This window comes from Theropithecus gelada, chromosome 20 (assembly GCF_003255815.1).
Source record: "Theropithecus gelada isolate Dixy chromosome 20, Tgel_1.0, whole genome shotgun sequence".
NCBI lineage: Eukaryota > Metazoa > Chordata > Mammalia > Primates > Cercopithecidae > Theropithecus > Theropithecus gelada.
This window is the reverse complement of record NC_037688.1, coordinates 26,678,373-26,697,382: the sequence shown is the minus strand read 5'-3', so window position 1 is coordinate 26,697,382 and position 19,010 is coordinate 26,678,373. Positions and strand designations below refer to the sequence as shown.

General features: G+C 43.5%; 1 protein-coding gene across 1 annotated transcript in view; it reads right to left on the bottom strand.

Moving 5' to 3' along the window:
* TANGO6 (transport and golgi organization 6 homolog) overlaps nt 1-11,955 on the bottom strand; it is a 264,770-nt gene extending 252,815 nt beyond the window's left edge. Inside the window, exon 1 of the mRNA XM_025371435.1 lies at nt 11,794-11,955. Coding sequence (XP_025227220.1) covers nt 11,794-11,890 — 97 coding nt within the window. The 5' untranslated portion in view covers nt 11,891-11,955. The remainder of the gene's footprint in view (nt 1-11,793) is intronic.
* Nucleotides 11,956-19,010: the final 7,055 nt, after the last annotated feature.

Sequence of the window (19,010 nt, the reverse complement as noted above, 5' to 3'; positions counted from 1 at the left end):
AAAAAAAAAAAAAAAAAAAAAAAAAAAAAAAAAAAAAAAAACAAAACAAAACAACAAAAAACCTTGACCCTTAATTTACACCATATACCAAAATTAACTCAAAATAGATCATAAATACAAAATCTAAACTATAAAACTTCTGGAAGAAAACACAGAAGAAATTCTTTTATGATTCTAGAGTAGACAACAATTTCTTGTTTTTTGGTTTTATTTTGGTTTTTGTTTCTTTTCTTTTTTGCAACAGGGTCTTGCTCTGTCACCCAGGCTGGAGTGCAGTGGCCTGATTCCAGCTCACTGCAGCCTTAATCTCCCAGGTTCAAGTGATCCTTCTGCCTCAGCTCCCTAGTAGCTGGGATTACAATTGTATGCCACCATGCTTGACTAATTATTTATAGAGATGAGGTCTCATGATGTTGCCCAGGCAGGTCTTGAACTCCTATGCTTAAGCAATCCTCCCACTCTGCCTCTTAAAGTACTGGGATTATAGGTGTGAGCCACTGTGCCCAGACAGAATTCTTAAAACACAAAAGGCATGAGCCAAAAAGGAAAAAAACTGGACTTCATCAGAATTTAAAACTTCTTTTCAAAATATACAGTTCAAGCCACAGATAGGGAGAAAATGTTTGCAGTACATATATATGACAAATGCATTGCTCCAGAATACATGAAGAACACTTTACAGCTCAATAAAACAAACTATTTAAAAAATGGACAATTATTCAAACAGACACTTCAAAAAAGAAGTTATTCAAATGACCAACTGCATATGAAAAGATGCTCAATATCATTAGTTATCAGGGAAATGCAAATTAAAACCACAATGAGATACCACTACACACACCAGAATGGCTAAAATTGACAAAGATTGACACTACCAAATGATGTGAAGCAACTGGAACTCTCATACATTGTTGGCAGAAGTATGACATGATCAAAACACAGTTGGTCTGGCAGTTTCTTAGAAAACCAAACATATACCTACCCTATAATCCAGCAATTCCACTCTAACATACTTGCCCAAGAAAAATTAATACACAATGCACATTTTTATAACAAAGACTTGTACAAGAATGTTCATAGCAGAACTATTCATAATAGCCCCAAACTGGAAACAGCCCACATAGCCAACAAGATGTTTCTTGTTTACATTAAGTTCTAGAATAGGCAAAACTAATCTACGGGTTAAAAAACCCAGAACTAGTTATCTCTAGGGGAGTAGGAGTGGGAAATGATGATTGTGAAAGGGCAGAAGGGAACTTTCTGGGATAACAGTAATGATGTATATCTGCTTTTTCTTTCGGTTTTTTTTTTTCCTTTTCTCACCTGGAAGTAACAATGTGTATCTTGACAGAGGTTTTAATTACAAAAGTATATGTTTCTTTTTTTTTTAGAGACAGAGTCTCGCTCTGTCACCCAGGCTGGAGTGCAGTGGCGCAATCTCAGATCACTGCAAACCCTGCCTCCTGAATTCAAGTGATTCTCATGCCTCAGCCAAGTATATGCATTTTTAAAACTCACTGAATGATATACGTATTATTTGTGCATTTCATTGCATATAACTTTTACCTAAAACAAATGAACTATAAAAAATCCAAATAAATATTAAACTCTAGTTAATGTTATAATGCTGAAGTGTTTATGGGTAAAATGTACTGATACCTGCAACTTACTTTGAATGCATCAAAAAAAAAAAGAAGAAAACATGAATTGATGTATGGGTAGATGGATAGAAATGTGATAAACCAAATATAATAAAATGTGAATTGTGGAATCTAAATGATGTGTATAAGGGTGTTTGCCATATTCTTTCAACTTTTCTTTTTTTCTTTTTGAGACGGGGGTCTCGCTCTGTCACCCAGGCTAGGGTGCAGTTACGCAATCACAATTCACTGTAGCTTTGATTCTTGGGCTCAAGCAGTCCTCCCATCTCAGCCTCTCGAGTAGCTGGGACCACAGTTGCATACCACCCCACCTGACTAATTTTTTCATCTTTTGTAGAGATGTGGGGGTCTCACTATGTTGCCCAGGCTGGTCTTGATCTCCTGGGCTCAAGCAATCCTCCCGCCTCAGCCTCCCCAAAGTGTTGGGATTACAGGCATGAGCTACTGCACCTCTGCACCTGGCCATCAGCTTTTCTATTTGTTTAAAAAACTATAATAAAAATTTGAAAATATATATGGACATGCAGCCAGGTCAAATAAACCAAAAACTTTTTTTTTTTAAATATAAATACAAGCAACAGACCTCAAAACTAAAGCTAATATACCTTCTAAGAAACAAATTAGAAGGAATCAAAATGTAATTGATAATAACTATATCCAATACTGCATGATTTATAATAGTGTAAAATTAGAAATGCATGTCCCATAACAGGTGTTTGTTGAGTAAATTATGGTCTAATTGTATCTAACATACTATATGTATGTGAAGTACTTATTTTGTTTATTGTGTATTGTCTTTCTACCAACTAGAATCAAAGCATCTAGAAAACAGGGGTATTGATTTGTTTTGTTCACTGCTGTATTCTCTTTGCCTGAAACAAAGCCTGACAAGTAAAAGCTGTTTAATAAATTGTTATTGAATGAATAAACAATGGAATATTTTTTAGCCATTAAATGATGTTGAACATTATTTAATGACATGTTCATAATATATTCTAATGTGAACAAAGAGTACAAAACACTACATGAGCAAAAGATACAGACAGCTTATAGAAAAAGAAATGCAAATGGCCCTTAAACATGAACATATGATCAATCTTGCTCATAATAAGAGAAAAGTAAATTAAAGTTACACTGAAATATCACTTTCCATCTATCGAACTGGCTAAAATCCAAAAGTTTTATAACACATTCTGTAGCAAGTCTGTGAGGAAACACACACTCTCATACATTGTTGGTAGGAACTAAAATGGTACATCCCCAAGGAGAGAAATTTGGCAATATCTAGCAAAATTACATAGGCATTTCCCTGTGGCCCAGCAATCCCACTTTTAGGAATCTAACTTATAGATACACAGGCAAACAATGCAAAAGGACACATTTACAAGACTATTCATTGCAGTACTTCTTAAATTAGCAAAAGACTTGAAAACAACCCAAATGTCCACTAGTAGAGAATTGGCTGAATAAACTATGCAGCTATAAAAGAGAAAACGGAAGATTTATATGTACCACTGTGTAGCAGTCGCTAAGACACTAAGTTTAAAAAGTAAGATGCAAATACAAAAACTAGCCGGGCGAAGTGGCGGGCGCCTGTGGTCCCAGCTACTCGGGAGGCTGAGGCAGGAGAATGGCGTGAACCCGGGAGGCGGAGCTTGCAGTGAGCTGAGATCCGGCCACCGCACTCCAGCCTGGGCGACAGAGCCAGACTCAGTCTCAAAAAAAAAAAAAAAAAAAAAAAAAAAAAAAAAAAAAAAAAAAAAAAGTAAGATGCAGGCCAGGTGTAGTGGCTCAGGCCTGTAATCCCAGCACTTTGGGAGGCTAAGGTGGGCGGATCATGAGGTCAGGAGTTCGAGGCTAGCCTGACCAGCATGGTGAAACCCCCATCTCTACTAAAAATACAAAAAATTAGCCAGGGGTGGTGGTGCGCGCCTGTAATCCCAGCTACTCGGGAGACTGAGGAAGGAGAATCGCTTGAACCTGTGAGGCAGAGGTTGCAGTGAGCCAAGATTGCACCACTGCACTCCAGCCTGGGTGACAAAGCGAGACTCCATCTCAAAAATAAAAATTAAAATTAAATTAAAATAAAAATTAACGGCCGGGCACAGTGGCTCACGCCTGTAATCCCAGCACTTTAGGAGGCTGAGGCAGATGGATGACGAGGTCAGGAGATTGAGACCATCCTGGCTAACACAGTGAAACCCTGTCTCTACTATTAATACAAAAAAATTAGCCAGCTGTGGTGGCGGGCACCTGTAGTCCCAGCTGCTGGGGTGGCTGAGGCAGGAGAATGGCGTGAACCTGGGAGGCGGAGCTTGCAGTGAGCAGAGATCACACCACTGCACTCCAGCCTGGGCGACAGAGCGAGACTCCATTTAGTAAAATAAAATAAAAATAAAATAAAAATTAAAAGATGCAGAAAAAAATATATAGTATGCTACCTTTTGTGTAAAAATGGGAGTGAATATGAAACCATAGATTATTTGTATGTCTTTTCAAAAAAGAAGCAATTTAAGAATAAATTTAAAACTAATTAAAGTAAGTCATCTACAGAGAAAGGGAGAGAGCAGAGGAGGAAACATGGATAACTGTATCTAATTTTATTAGTTTTAGAACCCAGCAGATGTTTTTCATAGTTAAAAAAAATTAAATGAAAAAAATGCAAAACAATTTCTAAAAATCAAAAACAAACAAATGAACCAATGAACCAAATTCTGTGCTCTATGTCAAAGGTCACCAAACTATGATCTGCATTCCAAATCTGGCCCACCAACTGTTTTCATGAATAAGGCTTTACTGGAACACAGTTATGCCCATTTACATATAGTCTATGGCTGCTTTTGAGATACAGTGACAGAGCTGAGTAGTTACAACAGAGACCATATGCGCCGCAAAGCTCAAAATATTTACTATCTGGTCCTTCAGAGAAAAAGTTTACTGACTCCTACTCTATATTAAGTTAGCAGTGTAACCACACAGAAAATTATTTTAAGAGACTTGAAATAAAGAATTTTATATATCCTGAGAACAAAAATCAACCAAACAAAAACCCCTTAAATAGTGGGTTTGTAGTGGTAATGTTGGATTTGTTCTTTGAAAAGATTATAGACATGTATGAGTATGTACTGTGTGATTATACATTTTATATAATGTGATTATATATTTATATATGTATGGGTATATATATGTGTATATATAATACATTAATTTCATTAGGAACCAATATTCTCAGATAAAGGAAATATAAATATAAAAATGTAAAATGTAGGATAAAAGAACAGCTAGAGGCTGGACGCAGTGGCTCACACCTGTAATCCCAGCACTTTGGGAGGCCGAGGTGGGCAGATCACGAGGTCAGGAGTTCGAGACCAGACTGGCCAACATAGTGAAACCCCATCTCTACTAAAAATACAAAAATTAGCCAGGTTTGGTGGCACATGCCTGTAGTCCCAGCTACTTGGGAGGCTGAGGCTGGAGAATCGCTTGAACCTGGGAGGCAGAGGTTGTAGTTAGCCGAGACTGAGCCACTGCACTCCAGCCTGGACAACAGAGCAAGAATCTGTCTCAAAAACAAACAAACAAACAAACAAAACCCAGCTAGAGGACACATATGTGATCAAGCAATTACAGTAAAATTACAACTGTAGAATGAAGGTCATGGGATCTTCACTATAAAAGTTCTTCAATTTGTCTGTCAGCTTCATAATTACAAATTTTCATAATGAAATGTTAGAAAAAATTTATAAAATAAAAAAAGCCATTATATTTCATTTCAATTGGAAATACTGGTAAGAACTCAAGATTTATTTTCATTTTCTAAAAATCCACATATTTCCTAGCTCTAATCCTTCAAAAAGTCTGAAAGCAATGACAGTTTCTTTTTCCTTTTCTTTCTTTTTTTTTTTTGAGACAGGGTCTCACTCTGTCAGTCAGGCTGGAGTACAGTGGTATAATCATAGTTCATTGCACCCTCAAACTCCTGGGCTCAGCTGATCCTCCTATCTTAGCCTCCAAAGTAGCGGGGACCACAAAGCATGTGCCACCATGCCCAGCTAATTTCTGTATTTTTTTTTTATTTCTGTATTTTTTGTAGAGACAGTGTTTTACTATGTAGCCTAGGCTGGTTTTGAAGTCCTGGGCTCAAGCAATCTGCCCACTTCAGCCTCCCAAAGTGGTGGGATTACAGGTGCCAGCCACCACATCCAGCCAATGATACTTTCCTTTTTTTTTTGAGATGGGGTCTCACTTTGTCACCCAGGCTGGAGTGTAGTTGCGCGGTCTCAGCTCACTGCCACCTCTGCCTCCTGGGCTCAAGCAATTCTCCTGCCTCAGCCTCCCGAATAGCTGGGATTACAGGCGCCCACCATAGCGCTTGGATAATTTTTGTATTTTTAGTAGAGACAGGGTTTCGCCATGTTGGTCGAGCTGGTCTCGAACTCCTGATCTCAAGTGATCCACCCACCTCGGCCTCCCAAAGTGCTGGGATTATAGACGTTGGCCACCGCGCCCGGCCCATAATTTCAATAGCAATGAGTATCCTGTGTCTACACTGTGGTTTCTAAATACCACTTTTCCTTACAGAGAGTTGTTTTCAAAAATGGGGCAGGAAATACCTCAGATGAGCCTGGGATATCTTCTGCTGGAGAGCAAGGAGGCAATCAAAGACTACCATGGTCATGTCAAAAAGCCCAAGAGCCAATCAGAAATGGTTCCCACAGGTCAAAAATGGGAAATTTGATTGGTACGAACAAGGAATACAATAATTGAAACATCAGATACATAAAATCTATGATTCATAATACAGGAAAAAAGATCACTTCGTTGGTTACCTTTGGAGGTTGCTAAGACACTAATTTATTATTCTGAAATTTGGTCAATAAAGGAACAGAATGATACTAACTATATTAAAATATATTCATGTTTATACGCACAGAAAAGGGTCTCAAAGTTTTAATACTTCGAGGTTTTGATAGTGATGATCTCTGGGTGACAGGGCCAGAGGTGGGATTTTCCTTTTTACCTAATTATAGTTTTTAATTTTTTTTTACAATAAATATGTATTGTCTCTGCACTAAAAGTTATTTTAGGGTTATAAAACAGTATGTGGCATATGAGATCATTATTGTAAAAAGGAAAAACAGTATTTTCTGAATTGCTAATAGTAGTACCCTCTGGGTAGTGAGATTAAGGTAATTTTAATTTTCTTCTTTTGGTTTCTCTATATTTAAAAAATCTTTGCTATAGTAAACATTAACTACTTCTATTTTAAAAAAAGAATAAAAGGAAAGCCGGCACAGTGATATCCCTGTAGTCCCAGCTAGCTGGGAGGCTGAGGCAGAAGCATCACCTGAGCCCAGAAGTTTGAGGCTGCAGTCTGCTATGATCACATCTGTGAATAGCCACTGTACTCCAGGCTGGGCAACATAGGGAGACCCCGTCTCTATTTAAAAGAGAGGGAAACAGAGAGAGAGAAACAGAGAGAAAGAGAGAGAGAGAAACAATAATATCCTTTAAAAATAATGAAAACAGAAGAGTAAGAAATTTGCAATAGTTTTTTCTCTTTTTTTTTTGAGATGGAGTCTTGCTCTGTCACCCAGGCTGGAGTGCAGTGGTGGGATCTTAGCTCACTGCAACCTTGACCTCCTGGGTTCAAGCAATTCTCCTGCCTCAGCCTCTCGAGTAGCTGGGACTACCGGCACGTGCCACCATGCCCAGCTAATTTTTTTTTTTTTTTTTTTTTTGAGATGGAGGCTTGCTCTGTCACCCAGGCTAGAGTGCAGTGGCATGATCTCGGCTTACTGAAATCTCCACCTCCCAGGTTCAAGCAATTCTCCTGCCTCAGCCTCCCGAGTAGCTGGGATTACAGGGGCCTGACACTGCACCCGGCTAATTTTTGTATTTTTAGTAGAGACGGGGTTTCACCATCTTGGCCAGGCTGGTCTCAAACTCCTGACCTTATAATCCACCGGCCTCGACCTCCCAAAGTGCTGGGATTACAGGCGTGAGACACCGCGCCCGGCCATAATTTTTGTATTTTTAGTAGAGATGGGGTTTCGCCATGTTGGCCAGGCTGGTCTCAAACTCCTGACCTCACGCCACGGCCTCCCAAAGTCCTGGGATTACAGGTGTGAGCTACCGCGCTCAGCCTTCTATATTCTTCTAAGACTTTCTAGGGCAAGTGTTCTGACTCACTGGCATGAATATCTGGTTCCTTTGGCTAATGTATACCTCAAATGGAAATGAGTGTTATTTCCCTCTTGTTGCCCCTAACCATTAAGATCACTAACCAACCTCTAAATGACTTCCTGTGACATAAGATCTTTGAACCCAAACATAGAACACAAAGAAAGTGATTTAAAACAAAAGCTCTTAGTGAAGTTTTCCAGAGCCCCTTTAATGAAGTAATCTTCTCTGCCCTCTACTGGTGCTGAAAATAACATCTACTTGGAAATAAATGGAGGCATTTCCATAAAGCAGCAGTTAGTACCCTATGGGGACCTGGCTTGCTTTGCCAGGGGGTTCCCAAGGCCCTCTCAGGGTCTGCAAGGTCAAAACTATTTCACAATAATACTAGGTCATGATGTGCCTTTTACATTCTCAAGCGTGTACTGAGTATGAAAGGCTTATTGATACGAGTTCTGATTTCATACTGCAACAAATCTTTAAGATATTACCTCTTGGCCAGGCGAGGTGGCTCATGCCTGTAATCCCAGCACTTTGGCAGGCCGAGGCAGGCAGACCACTTGAAGTCAGGAGTTTGAGACCAGCCTGACCAACGTGGAGAAACCCCATCTCTACTAAAAATACAAAATTAGCTGGGCATGGTGGCGCATGTCTGTAATCCCAGCTACTTGGGAGGCTGAGGCAGGAGAATCGCTTGAACCCAGGAGGTGGAGGTGGCAGTGGGCCGAGATTGCACCATTGCATTCCATCCTGGGCAACAACAGAGAAACTCTGTCTCACACACACACACACACACACACACACAAAAGATATTGCCTCTTCTTGAGTTTCTCTTCACTTTTTTCCCCACACAATTCATGCAGAGATTATCTTGTTGAGTTTTAGAATTGTATAAAAGAAGGCTGGACATGGTGGCTCACACCTGTAATCCCAGCACTTTGGGAGGCCAAGGCAGGAGGATTACAAAGTCAGGAGTTCGAGACCAGCCTAGCCAATATGGTGAAACCTGTCTGTACTAAAAAAAAAAAAAAATTAGCCAGGCATGGTGGCACGTGCCTGTTGTCCCAATTACTCAGGAGGCTGAGGCAAGAGAATCCCTTGAACCTGGGAGGCGGAGGTTGCAGTGAGCCGAGATTGTACCACTGCACTCCAGCCTGGGCGACAGAGCAACACTCCATCTAAAAAAAAAAAAAAAAGAAAAGAATGTACATAATTATCTGAAAAGATGATTGAACTCTCCTCCCTTTTCCAACTACATATCTATGTGAGTCTAGGTTTTCTTCATGTACTTCAGTCAAAACAACCTATCATAACAGACTGGAGAAGCAGATATGAAAATCCAGCTGACTTCTTGGTTGGGCATGGTGGCTCATGCCTGTAACCCTAATCCCAATACTCTGGGAGGTCAAGGCAGGCAGATCACCTGAGGTCAGGAGTTCAAGACCAGCCTGGCCAACATGGTGAAACCCCATCTCTACTAAAAGTACAAAAAATTAGCCAAGCATGGTGGTATATGCCTGTAATCCCAGCAACTCAGGAGGCTTAGGTACGAGAATCACTTGAACCCAGGAGGCAGAGATTGCAGTGAGCCAAGATTGTGCCACTGCACTCCAGCCCGGGCAACAAGAGCGAAATCCCATCTCAAAACAAAAAGTACAAAAATTATGTGAGCATGGTGGTGGGTGCCTGTGGTCCCAGCTACAAGGGAGGCTGAGGCATGAGAATTGATTGAACGCGGGAGGTAGGGGTTCCAGTGAGTCAAGATCATGCCACTGCACTCCAGCCTGGGTGATGGAGTGAAACTCTGTCTCAAAAAAAAAAAAAAAGAACCCCCCAAAAAAACAGAGTCTTACTCTGTCACCCAGGCTACAGTGCACTAGTATAATCTTGGCTCACTGTAGCCTAGACTTGGACCTCTCAGGCTCAAGCAATCCTCCCATCTCAGCCTCCCCAGTAGCTAGGACCACAGGTGTGTAGTACCATGCATGGCCAATTTTTTAATTTTTTGTAGAGACAAAGTATCACTATGTTGCCCAGTCTGGTCTCAAACTCCTGGGATCCTACCTCAGCCTCCCAAAGTGCTGGGAATACAGGTATCACCCGCCTCACCCAGCCACTACAGATATTTTTAAATTCCCTAAGCAGCTAATATGATAAAATAGTAGACAGATTCATATAATATACAACAGACTACATCTACAAAATAATAATTTTACACACTAATTCCTTTTAAAATAGGAATGCTTGAATTTCTGTAAATTAAATGAGTACATATATGTGTACTCCACCACATACTCATAGAGATTAGAGAGTCTTCTATAAACAAAGCATAATATACGTGTTTCATGACAGACGATTACTTCCAGGATTTTTGCTTATTTAAACTTGTTCTCAGTCATATAATAGAGAGTTGCAGGCCAGGTGTAGTGGCTCAGGCCTGTAATCCCAGCACTTTGGGAGGCCAAGGCAGGCAGATCACTTGAGGTCAGGAGTTCGAGACCAGCCTGGTCAACATGGCAAAACTCCCTCTCTACTAAAAAGACAAAAATTACCTGGGCATGGTGGTGGGCACCTGTAATCCCCGCTACTTGGGAGGCTGAGGCAGGAGAATCGCTTGAACCTGGGAGGCGGAGGTTGCAGTGAGCCGAGATTGTGCCACTGCACTCCAGCCTGGGCAATAGAGCGAGAATTCATCTCAAAAAAAAAAAAGAATTGCAGTTGCAAGACAAGTGACCTCTCGATTAGCAACTTAAAATTCTATTTTGCAGTCTGACTCTTGAGACAATGTAGTATATTTACCATATTTTTAGTGGAAATAACCTAAATTCAAATTCTGCCACTTACTAGTCTGACATTGGGCAATTTCCAATGTACCTGAACCTTGGTTCCTTCATCCGTTAAAATGGAATACAAGTAGTACCGATCCCACGGGATCGTTATGAGGATTAAATGATGTATATGTAAACAGCCTACTATGGGGACTGATAGTAGGTACTCATTTACTAATATTAATAACTTGTGTTCACTCCCCGCTGGTGTGGTGTAATGTTTGCAGAAGTTTTTGCAGTTTTGAGTATAAAATCTGAGACTGGGAGGTGATCCCCTTTGGCCTTTCATGTGCCCTTGCTAATTGTACAGATCCCGTCCCATCCCTTCCCCCAAATATACACCCCAATGATAAGTAGAGCTCTATCTCCTTTCCAAAAGCTCCAGATAACATCAGAGCCTCTATATTGAACAATTTGTCTGATTCTGAGAAGGGGGTTCAGTAGATCTCGGGCCTAGGTCCGTGTTCTGCCCCTAATTTGACCACGTGATCTTGGACAGGTTACTTAATTTCTTCAGTGAGTCTTGGGTGTTCTCAGTCGTAAAAATAATGCAGCTTCAACCACTCCCAATGTCCCTTCAGATTTTAGATTGGGAAGAAACTGTCCACGCACCACAGACATTAAAAGCGACTGGAAACCCCTAAATACTCTCCCCAAACCCATTTCAAACGTCACTGCTTCCGATTTCTGGACTTCTTGGAATTTCGTACAAATCTCAAGGGTTCACGCTGGCCCCTGCGCCCTCACGCGGCTAGGACCTCACATCCTACGTCGCGGGCGTTCTACCCTCTCTGGAGCTGTGTCCAGATCCCCTTCCCAAGAGCGCTGTAGTAAGGACTGAATGAAATAACGGCGGCGCCTGACAGAGCTCAGCACAAGGCAAGTGCTCAAGAGATGTTGGCTAATATCAGCAGTCAACGGACCCCGCGCCCTCCTTGAGCCTCGGTTTCCTCAAGGATGTAATGAGTACGGGCAGAGACCATGCTCAAAGCCCCCGGCAGCGGGCGGAGGGTCCCTGGGCGGGCCTAAGGGGCGCACGCTGCGGGAGGCAGGTCAGCCCCGGAAGCCCGGCGGCCCTAAGAGTCCCTTGTGTAGCCCAGCGCCGAGATGCGTCCTCTCACCTCCCGGGCTCAGCAGCAGCTTCAGTGCCTCCAAAATCCGATCCAGACCGCATGTCTCCTGAGCCCCGCTGCCCACAGCCTGCCCCGGGGCCGCCATGACTGGAGTGTCACGCGACGCTCCTGACGCGCTCAGGCGCCTCGGCAGGGCTCCACCGCCGCCATGTTGAGTGTGGCAGAAGGCGATGGGCACACTATGGGGCGGGGCCCGCAGGGTGGGGCGGGGCCAAATCGGTCGGGAACGCCCCCTTCACTTTTTTTTTCCGTCCCAACTTAGTCCAGGGGGTAGGAGGGAACCCAAAAATGGCTAACACAGTCTGCCCACGCGCACGATTTCAGCAGCTCAGTATGATTAACCGCTATGTAAAGAAGGAAGAGAGAAGTAATTTATCATTAAATAATCTGTATTTCAATATGAAAATACTTAGGTACTCAACACTGGCAGACATAATGAAGCAGACAGATGCTTACATCTGCTTACAGTGAAACATGGATAAGGAAAAACAATATTCAGGCTGGGCGTGGTGGCTGACACCTGTAATCCCAGCACTTTGGTAGGCCGAGGTGGGCAGATCACAAGGTCAGGAGTTTGAGACCAACCTGTCTAATACGGTGAAACCCCGTCTCTACTAAACTTAGAAAAATTAGCCAGGTGGTGGCGGGCGCCTGTAGTCCCAGCTGCTCGGGAGGCTGAGGCAGGAGATTCGCTTGAACCTGGGAGGCGGAGGTTGCAGTGAGCCGAGATCGCACCACTGCACTCCAGCCTGCATGACAGAGCGAGACTCCATCTCAAAAAAAAAAAAAACAAAAAACCTAAGTACAGACGTACACACGCATATATATCCATTGTGAATGTAAAGCTACAAATGTTGCTATGGGTAATACGATTTTTGTTTTTTTAGTGAACTTGGTGAAGTTTCCAGTAAAAGTTCGATCTTTCTTCTGTTTTCATGGTTGTTGCATTCCTTGAAAATTCAGTGTCTATCAAAACCATGCCCTCCCCCAAACTGTTTTTATATGTAAAACAGAATGGATTTGAGATTCAGATAATCAGAAACAGGTTTTCACCTACATAAATCCTGGTGGGACATTGAAAAACCGTGTTGTCTGAAAGTCATGCTGCAGACACAGGACAATGTTTTTGAGGGCAGGACCTTTATTTTTATTTTTTGAGATGGGGTCTCGCTCTGTCGCCTAGGCTGGAGTTCAGTGGCGTGAACTACCACTTCACCCAGGCTGGTCTTGAACTCCTGGGCTCAAGCAATTTGTCCGCTTTGACCTTCCAAAGTACTGAAATTACAGGCGTGAGCCCCTGAGTCTGGCCTTAAAAATATTTTTGAATGGGAAATAAATGACCTACAAAATTGCCACCATGCTCTTTTTATTCTGTGTATTCCTTTCCAGGCTTTGTCATTAGACAATGCTTCCTCCATTGTGTATGGGCACAGATTCATTTGGGAAATAAAAAATTTTAAGAGTATTTTGAGATGTTAAACATTTAGTGAGATGGGGGTAAAGCATTGTGTGGGAAAAGCTTGAGGGGTTTGGTGCAAAAATACAAGTAGAGGCCCTCACACCATCAGTCGAAATATTTCAGTGTTAGAAATCAAGCAAAGAGCCTGGTAAATAAAATATTTTCTATCCTCCTACCTTGAAAATTCTATCAAGGTGGAATTCAGAATTCTCAGACTGTCTCAGAGCTTCACAATGGAGAAGGGGAGCCAGCCCCCACGTCTGGCCTGACCCATTTTTCTTCTCACCAGCATCTCCATCCTGCACCATGAAGGCTGGGCACTTAGACATGTGGGCACCCACAGCCCCGCACATTCAGGTTCTGTTCACACCCCATACCCCATCCCTTCCACAGAGCAGCTACCAATTGGCCCCTCTGGGTCTAGAAGTGCAAATGGGGGCTGGGTGCGGTGGCTCACGCCTATAATCCCAGCACTTGGGGAGGCCAAGGTGGCCAGATCAGGAGGTCAAGAGATCCTGGCCAACATGGTGAAACCCCATCTCTACTAAAAATATAAAAAGTAGCTGGGCATAGTGATGTATGCCTATAGTTCCAGCTACTCAGGAGGCTGAGGCAGGAGAATCACTTGAACCTGGGAGGCGAAGGTTGCAGTGAACCGAGATCGCACCACTATACTCCAGCCTGGTGACAACGCGAGACTCTGTCTCAAAAACAAAACAAAACAAAACAAAACAAAAAAAAAAAACACTGCAGACGGGGAGCACAGTGCACCGTCCAGAGGGCAGACCCAGGGAAGAGTCCTGCAAAGCCCTAGAAGAAGGCCTGGGATGGTTCGGCAGGGAATTCCAGGGCCTCAGAATCCAGAGTGTGGGCCAGGTGTGGTGGCTCATGCCTGTAATCCCAGCACTTTGGGAGGCTGAAGTGGGAGGACTGCTTTTGCCCAGGAGTTTGACACCAGGCTAGGCAACATAGTGAGACCCTGTCTCTATAAAATAAATACAAAAATTAGCAAGGCCTGGTGGTACATGCCTGTGGTCCAGCTACTTGGGAAGCTGAGGAGGGAGGATCCCCTGAGCCCAGGAGGTTGAGACCGCAGTGAGTCATGATTGTACCGCTACACTCCAGCCTGACCAACTGAGACCTTGTCTCAAAAAAAACAAAAACAAAAACAAAAAGGCCATGCGTGGTGGCTCATTCCTGTAATACTGGCACTTTGGGAGGCCGAGGCAGGCAGATCACAAGGTCAGCAGTCCAAGACCAGCCTGACCAACATGGCGAAACCCCATCTCTACTAAAGATACAAAAATTAGCCAGGCGTGGTGGTGCGCACCTGTAATCCTAGCTACTCAGGAGGCTGAGGTAGGAGAATCGTTTGAACCTGGGATGAACCGAGATTGTGCCACGGCAATCCAGCCTGGGCGACAGAGTGAGACTCTGTCTCTAAAAACAAACAAACAAAGAACATGGAGTATGGTCTTAGAGGAGGGTGAGGATTTGGAGATTTGGATGGGCAAGTCCCCCAGGCCTGGCAGATTTCTTGCTCAGGGGGAGGGGCATGGTGGAGGAGGCCAGATGGAGCTTCTCAAGCATGGGCCCAGGGCCAGGAGCCTACCAGGCCTAAGACTAAGGACAGTACTGGTGTGGAATTTACAAAAGATGATTAGAGGATATTCAGAGCTGAGAATCCTTTATCCCAAAGTATTATAGGACCTAGACATCTCTTCTGTTTTTATCTGTTAGGCTCTGTGGGCTGAGCTACCACAAATTGTCATGCATAATTTCAAAAGCAATGTCGTGAGATCCCATAAAAATTTTTACAGCAAAGTAATATATCCCATGTGGAACACTGGGTGCATTTTAATATGTGTGATAGGATGCCGGAGGAGTGCCCGGGTCCACGAGGCTGTAGCGTAAATTGGCCCTTGTTTGAAGAGGAAGAAACATTCTCAGGCGTGCTTTAAGTACGCTGTTTCTGTAGAATTTTGTATTTAAGCTTATGGAATTTTAGTTTATAGGACTTGAATTCTGGTAGCCCCTTCCTTGGTTTGCTCTGAGCAGCTTTGTTAAAACAGAGAAGTACAGCTCGGCGCAGTGGCTCACACCTGTTATCCCAGCACTTTGGAAGGCTGAGGTGGGCAGATCACCCGAGGTCAGAAGTTCGAGACCAGCATAACTTACAAGGTGAAATCTTGTCTCTACTAAAAATACAAAAATTAGCCTGGTGTGGTGGGGCACGCCTGTAATCCCAGCTACTCGGGAGGATGAGGCAGGAGAATCGCTTGAACCCAGGAGGTGGAGTTTGCAGTGAACTGAGATTGCACCACTGCACTCTAAATGCTTTGTACATATCAACTCATTTAGTGCTCAAAACACTATAAAGCAAATACAATTACCCTCTTTTTTTTTTGAGACAGAGTCTCGCTCTGTTGCCCAGCCTAGAGTGCAGTGGTGCGATCTTGGCTCACTGCAACCTCCACCTCCTGAGTTCAAGCGATTCTCATGCTTCAGCCTCTAGAGTAGCCAGGACTACAGGCTGTGCCACCATGCCCAGCTAATTTTTGTAGTTTTAGTATAGACAAGGTTTCACTATGTCGGCCAGGCTGGTCTCAAACTCCTGACCTCAGGTGATTCACCCACCTCAGCCTCCCAAAGTGCTAGAATTACAGGCATGAGCCACCGCACCCAGCCCAATTACCCTCATTTTAGAGATGAAGACACTGAGGCATAGAAAGGTCAGGTCAGGTCACTTGTCTAAGCTCATAGCTCATAGCTGGAAAGGACAGAATCAGAATTTGAACTCAGACAGCACAGCTCTAGTGTCTTGGCATTTAATGAACCAGCGAAAGAACAGAGGAGCTGTTCCCCAGGTCTCCTGTGCTTCTAGACCCTCGCTGGAGGCAACTGCCTTCACCACGGACTTTTTCAGAGGTTAAAATTTCCAGCGTGGACGACATGGTGGAATCTCGTCTCTATAAAAAATACAAAAACTTAGCTGGGAGTGGTGGCACATGCCTCTTGTCCCAGCTTCTTGGGAGTCAGGGCGGGAGGATCGCTTGAACCCGTGAGGTCCAGGCTGCAGTGAGCTGTGTTCGTGCCATTTCACTCCAACCTGGGTGACAGAGGGAGACCGTGTTCCAAAAAACCAAAATTTCCTTGCTGGTACTGACCCTCGCGCATAGTAGATACTCTGTAAACAATTTTTGTTTTGTTTTGGAGATGGATTCTCGCTCTGTAACCTAGGCTAGAGTGCAGTGGCACAATCTCTGCTCACTGCAACCTCCGCCTCCAGGGTTCAAGTGATTCTCCCCCCTTGGCCTCCTGAGTAGCTGGGATTACAGGTACCCTTCACACCCGGTTAATGTTTGTATTTTTAGTAGAGACGGGATTTTACCATATTGGCCAGGCTGGTCTCGAACTCCTGACCTTGTGATCTGCCCATCTCCACCTCCCAAAGTGCTGGGATTACAAGTATGAGCCACTGTGCCCAGCTTTAATTTTTATTCTATATAAAACCATTTGTCTTTTTTTGTCCTCATTCTACTTTTCCTGTTTAAAATTTGTATTAAATTATACAAAAAATTTAGAATGTATAAGTGCACAGTTCAGTGGCATTAAGTACATTCACACTGTTGTGCAACCCTCGCTACTATCCATCTCCAAAACTTTTTCATTTTTTGAAACAGAAACTCTGCCCCGATTTCTTCACATCCTCCCCAACACTTGTTTTAATTATTCTACATTGTATTCATAAATCATAACATCACTTTATAGCCCATAAATTAAAAAATGGACAAAGGATTTGCATGTACATCTCTCCAAAGAAGATATACAAATGGCCAATAGGCCTATGACAAGGTGTTGAACATCACTAGGAAAACGCACATCAACACCACGAGACACCACTTCACGCACCTTAGGATGGGTACTATAAAAAAACAAAACAAGACCAGGCACGGTGGCTCACGCCTGTAATTCCAACACTCTGGGAGGCCAAAGAGGGTGGATCACTTGAGGTCAGGAGTTCGAGACCAGCCTGGGCAACATGGTGAAACCCCATCTCTACAAAAATTCAAAAAAATTAGCTGGGCGTGGGCTGGGCACGGTCAGTCACACCTGCAATCCCAGCACTTTGGGAGGCCGAGGCGGGCGGATCACGAGGTCAAGAGATCAAGACCATCCTGGACAACATAGTGAAACCTCATCTCTACTAAAAATACAAAAATTAGTTGGGCTTGGTGGCACGCACCTGTAGTCCCAGCTACTCGGGAGGCTCAGGAGACTAGCTTGAACCCGGGAGGTAGAGGTTGCAGTGAGCCGAGATCACGCCATTGCACTCCAGCCTGGGCAACAGAGCGAGCCGCGGTCTCAAACAAGAAAAAAAAAAAAAAAAAAAATAGCACCTATAATCCCAACTACTTGGGAGGCTGAGGCAGGAGAATCACTTGAACCTGGGAGGCAGAGGCTGCTGTGAGCCAAGGTGGTACCACTGCTTTCCAGCCTGGGCGAGAGAGCAAGACTTCATCTCAAAATAAATAAAATAAATTTTAAAGTATTATAAAATACATAGAAAAAAACAAAACAAGTGAGCAAGTGCTGGGGAGGATGTGAAGAAATCATGTATCTGATAAGGGATTAATTTCCAGAATATACATTTTAAAAACTCAACAGCAAACAACCCAATTCAAAAACAGATAAAGGGATCCATACGTATATAAATGTATATACATATTTTCATATATTTATATGTTTTTCATATATTATTCTATAATATAGATTTTTTTTTTTTTTGAGACAGAGTCTCGCTCTGTTGCCCAGGCTGGAGTGCAGTGGCATGATTTTGACTCACTGCAAGCTCCGCCTCCTGGGTTCCCGCCATTCTCCTGCCTCAGCCTCCTGAGTAGCTGGGACTACAGGCACCTGCCACCACGCTCGGCTAATTTTTTGTATTTTAGTAAAGACGGGGTTTCACCGTGTTAGCCAGGATGGTCTCCATCTTCTGACCTCGTGAGCCGCCTGCCTCAGCCTCCTAAAGTGCTGAGATTACAGGCATGAGCCACCGCGCCCGGCCCCAAAATATCTTTTTTTCACTGCAGGCCAGGTGCGGTGGCTCATGCCTGTAATCCCAGCAATTTGGGAGGCCAAGGTGGGTGGATCACTTGAGGTCAGGAGTTGGAGACCAGCCTGGGCAACATGGTGAAACCCTGCCTGTATTAAAAATACAAAAATTAGCCAGGCATAGTGGTGCGTACCTGTAGTCCCAGCTACTCGGGAGGCTGAGGCAGGAGAATTGCTTGAACCGGGGAAGTGGAGGTTGCAGTGAGCCAAGATCATACCACTGCACTTTAGCCTGCACAACAGAACACAACCTCAAAAAAAAAAAAAAAAAAAAAAGGCCAGGCACAGTGGCTCACGCCTGTAATCCCAGCACTTTGGGAGGCCTAGGTGGGTGGGTCATGAGGTCAGGAGATGGAGACCATCCTGGCTAACATGGTGAAACCCTGTCTCTACTAAAAATACCAAAAAAAAAAAAAAGGAAAAAAAAATTAGCTGGGCGTGGTGGCGGGCACCTGTAGTTCCAGGAGGCTGAGGTAGAAGAATGGTGTGAACCCAGGAGGCGGAGCTTGTAGGGAGCGGAGATCACGCCACTGCACTCCAGTGTGGGCGGAAGAGCAAGACTCCGTCTCAAAAAAAAAAAAAAAAAAAAGCCAGATGCAAAAGGATGATTAAAGGAGTCTACATACATGGA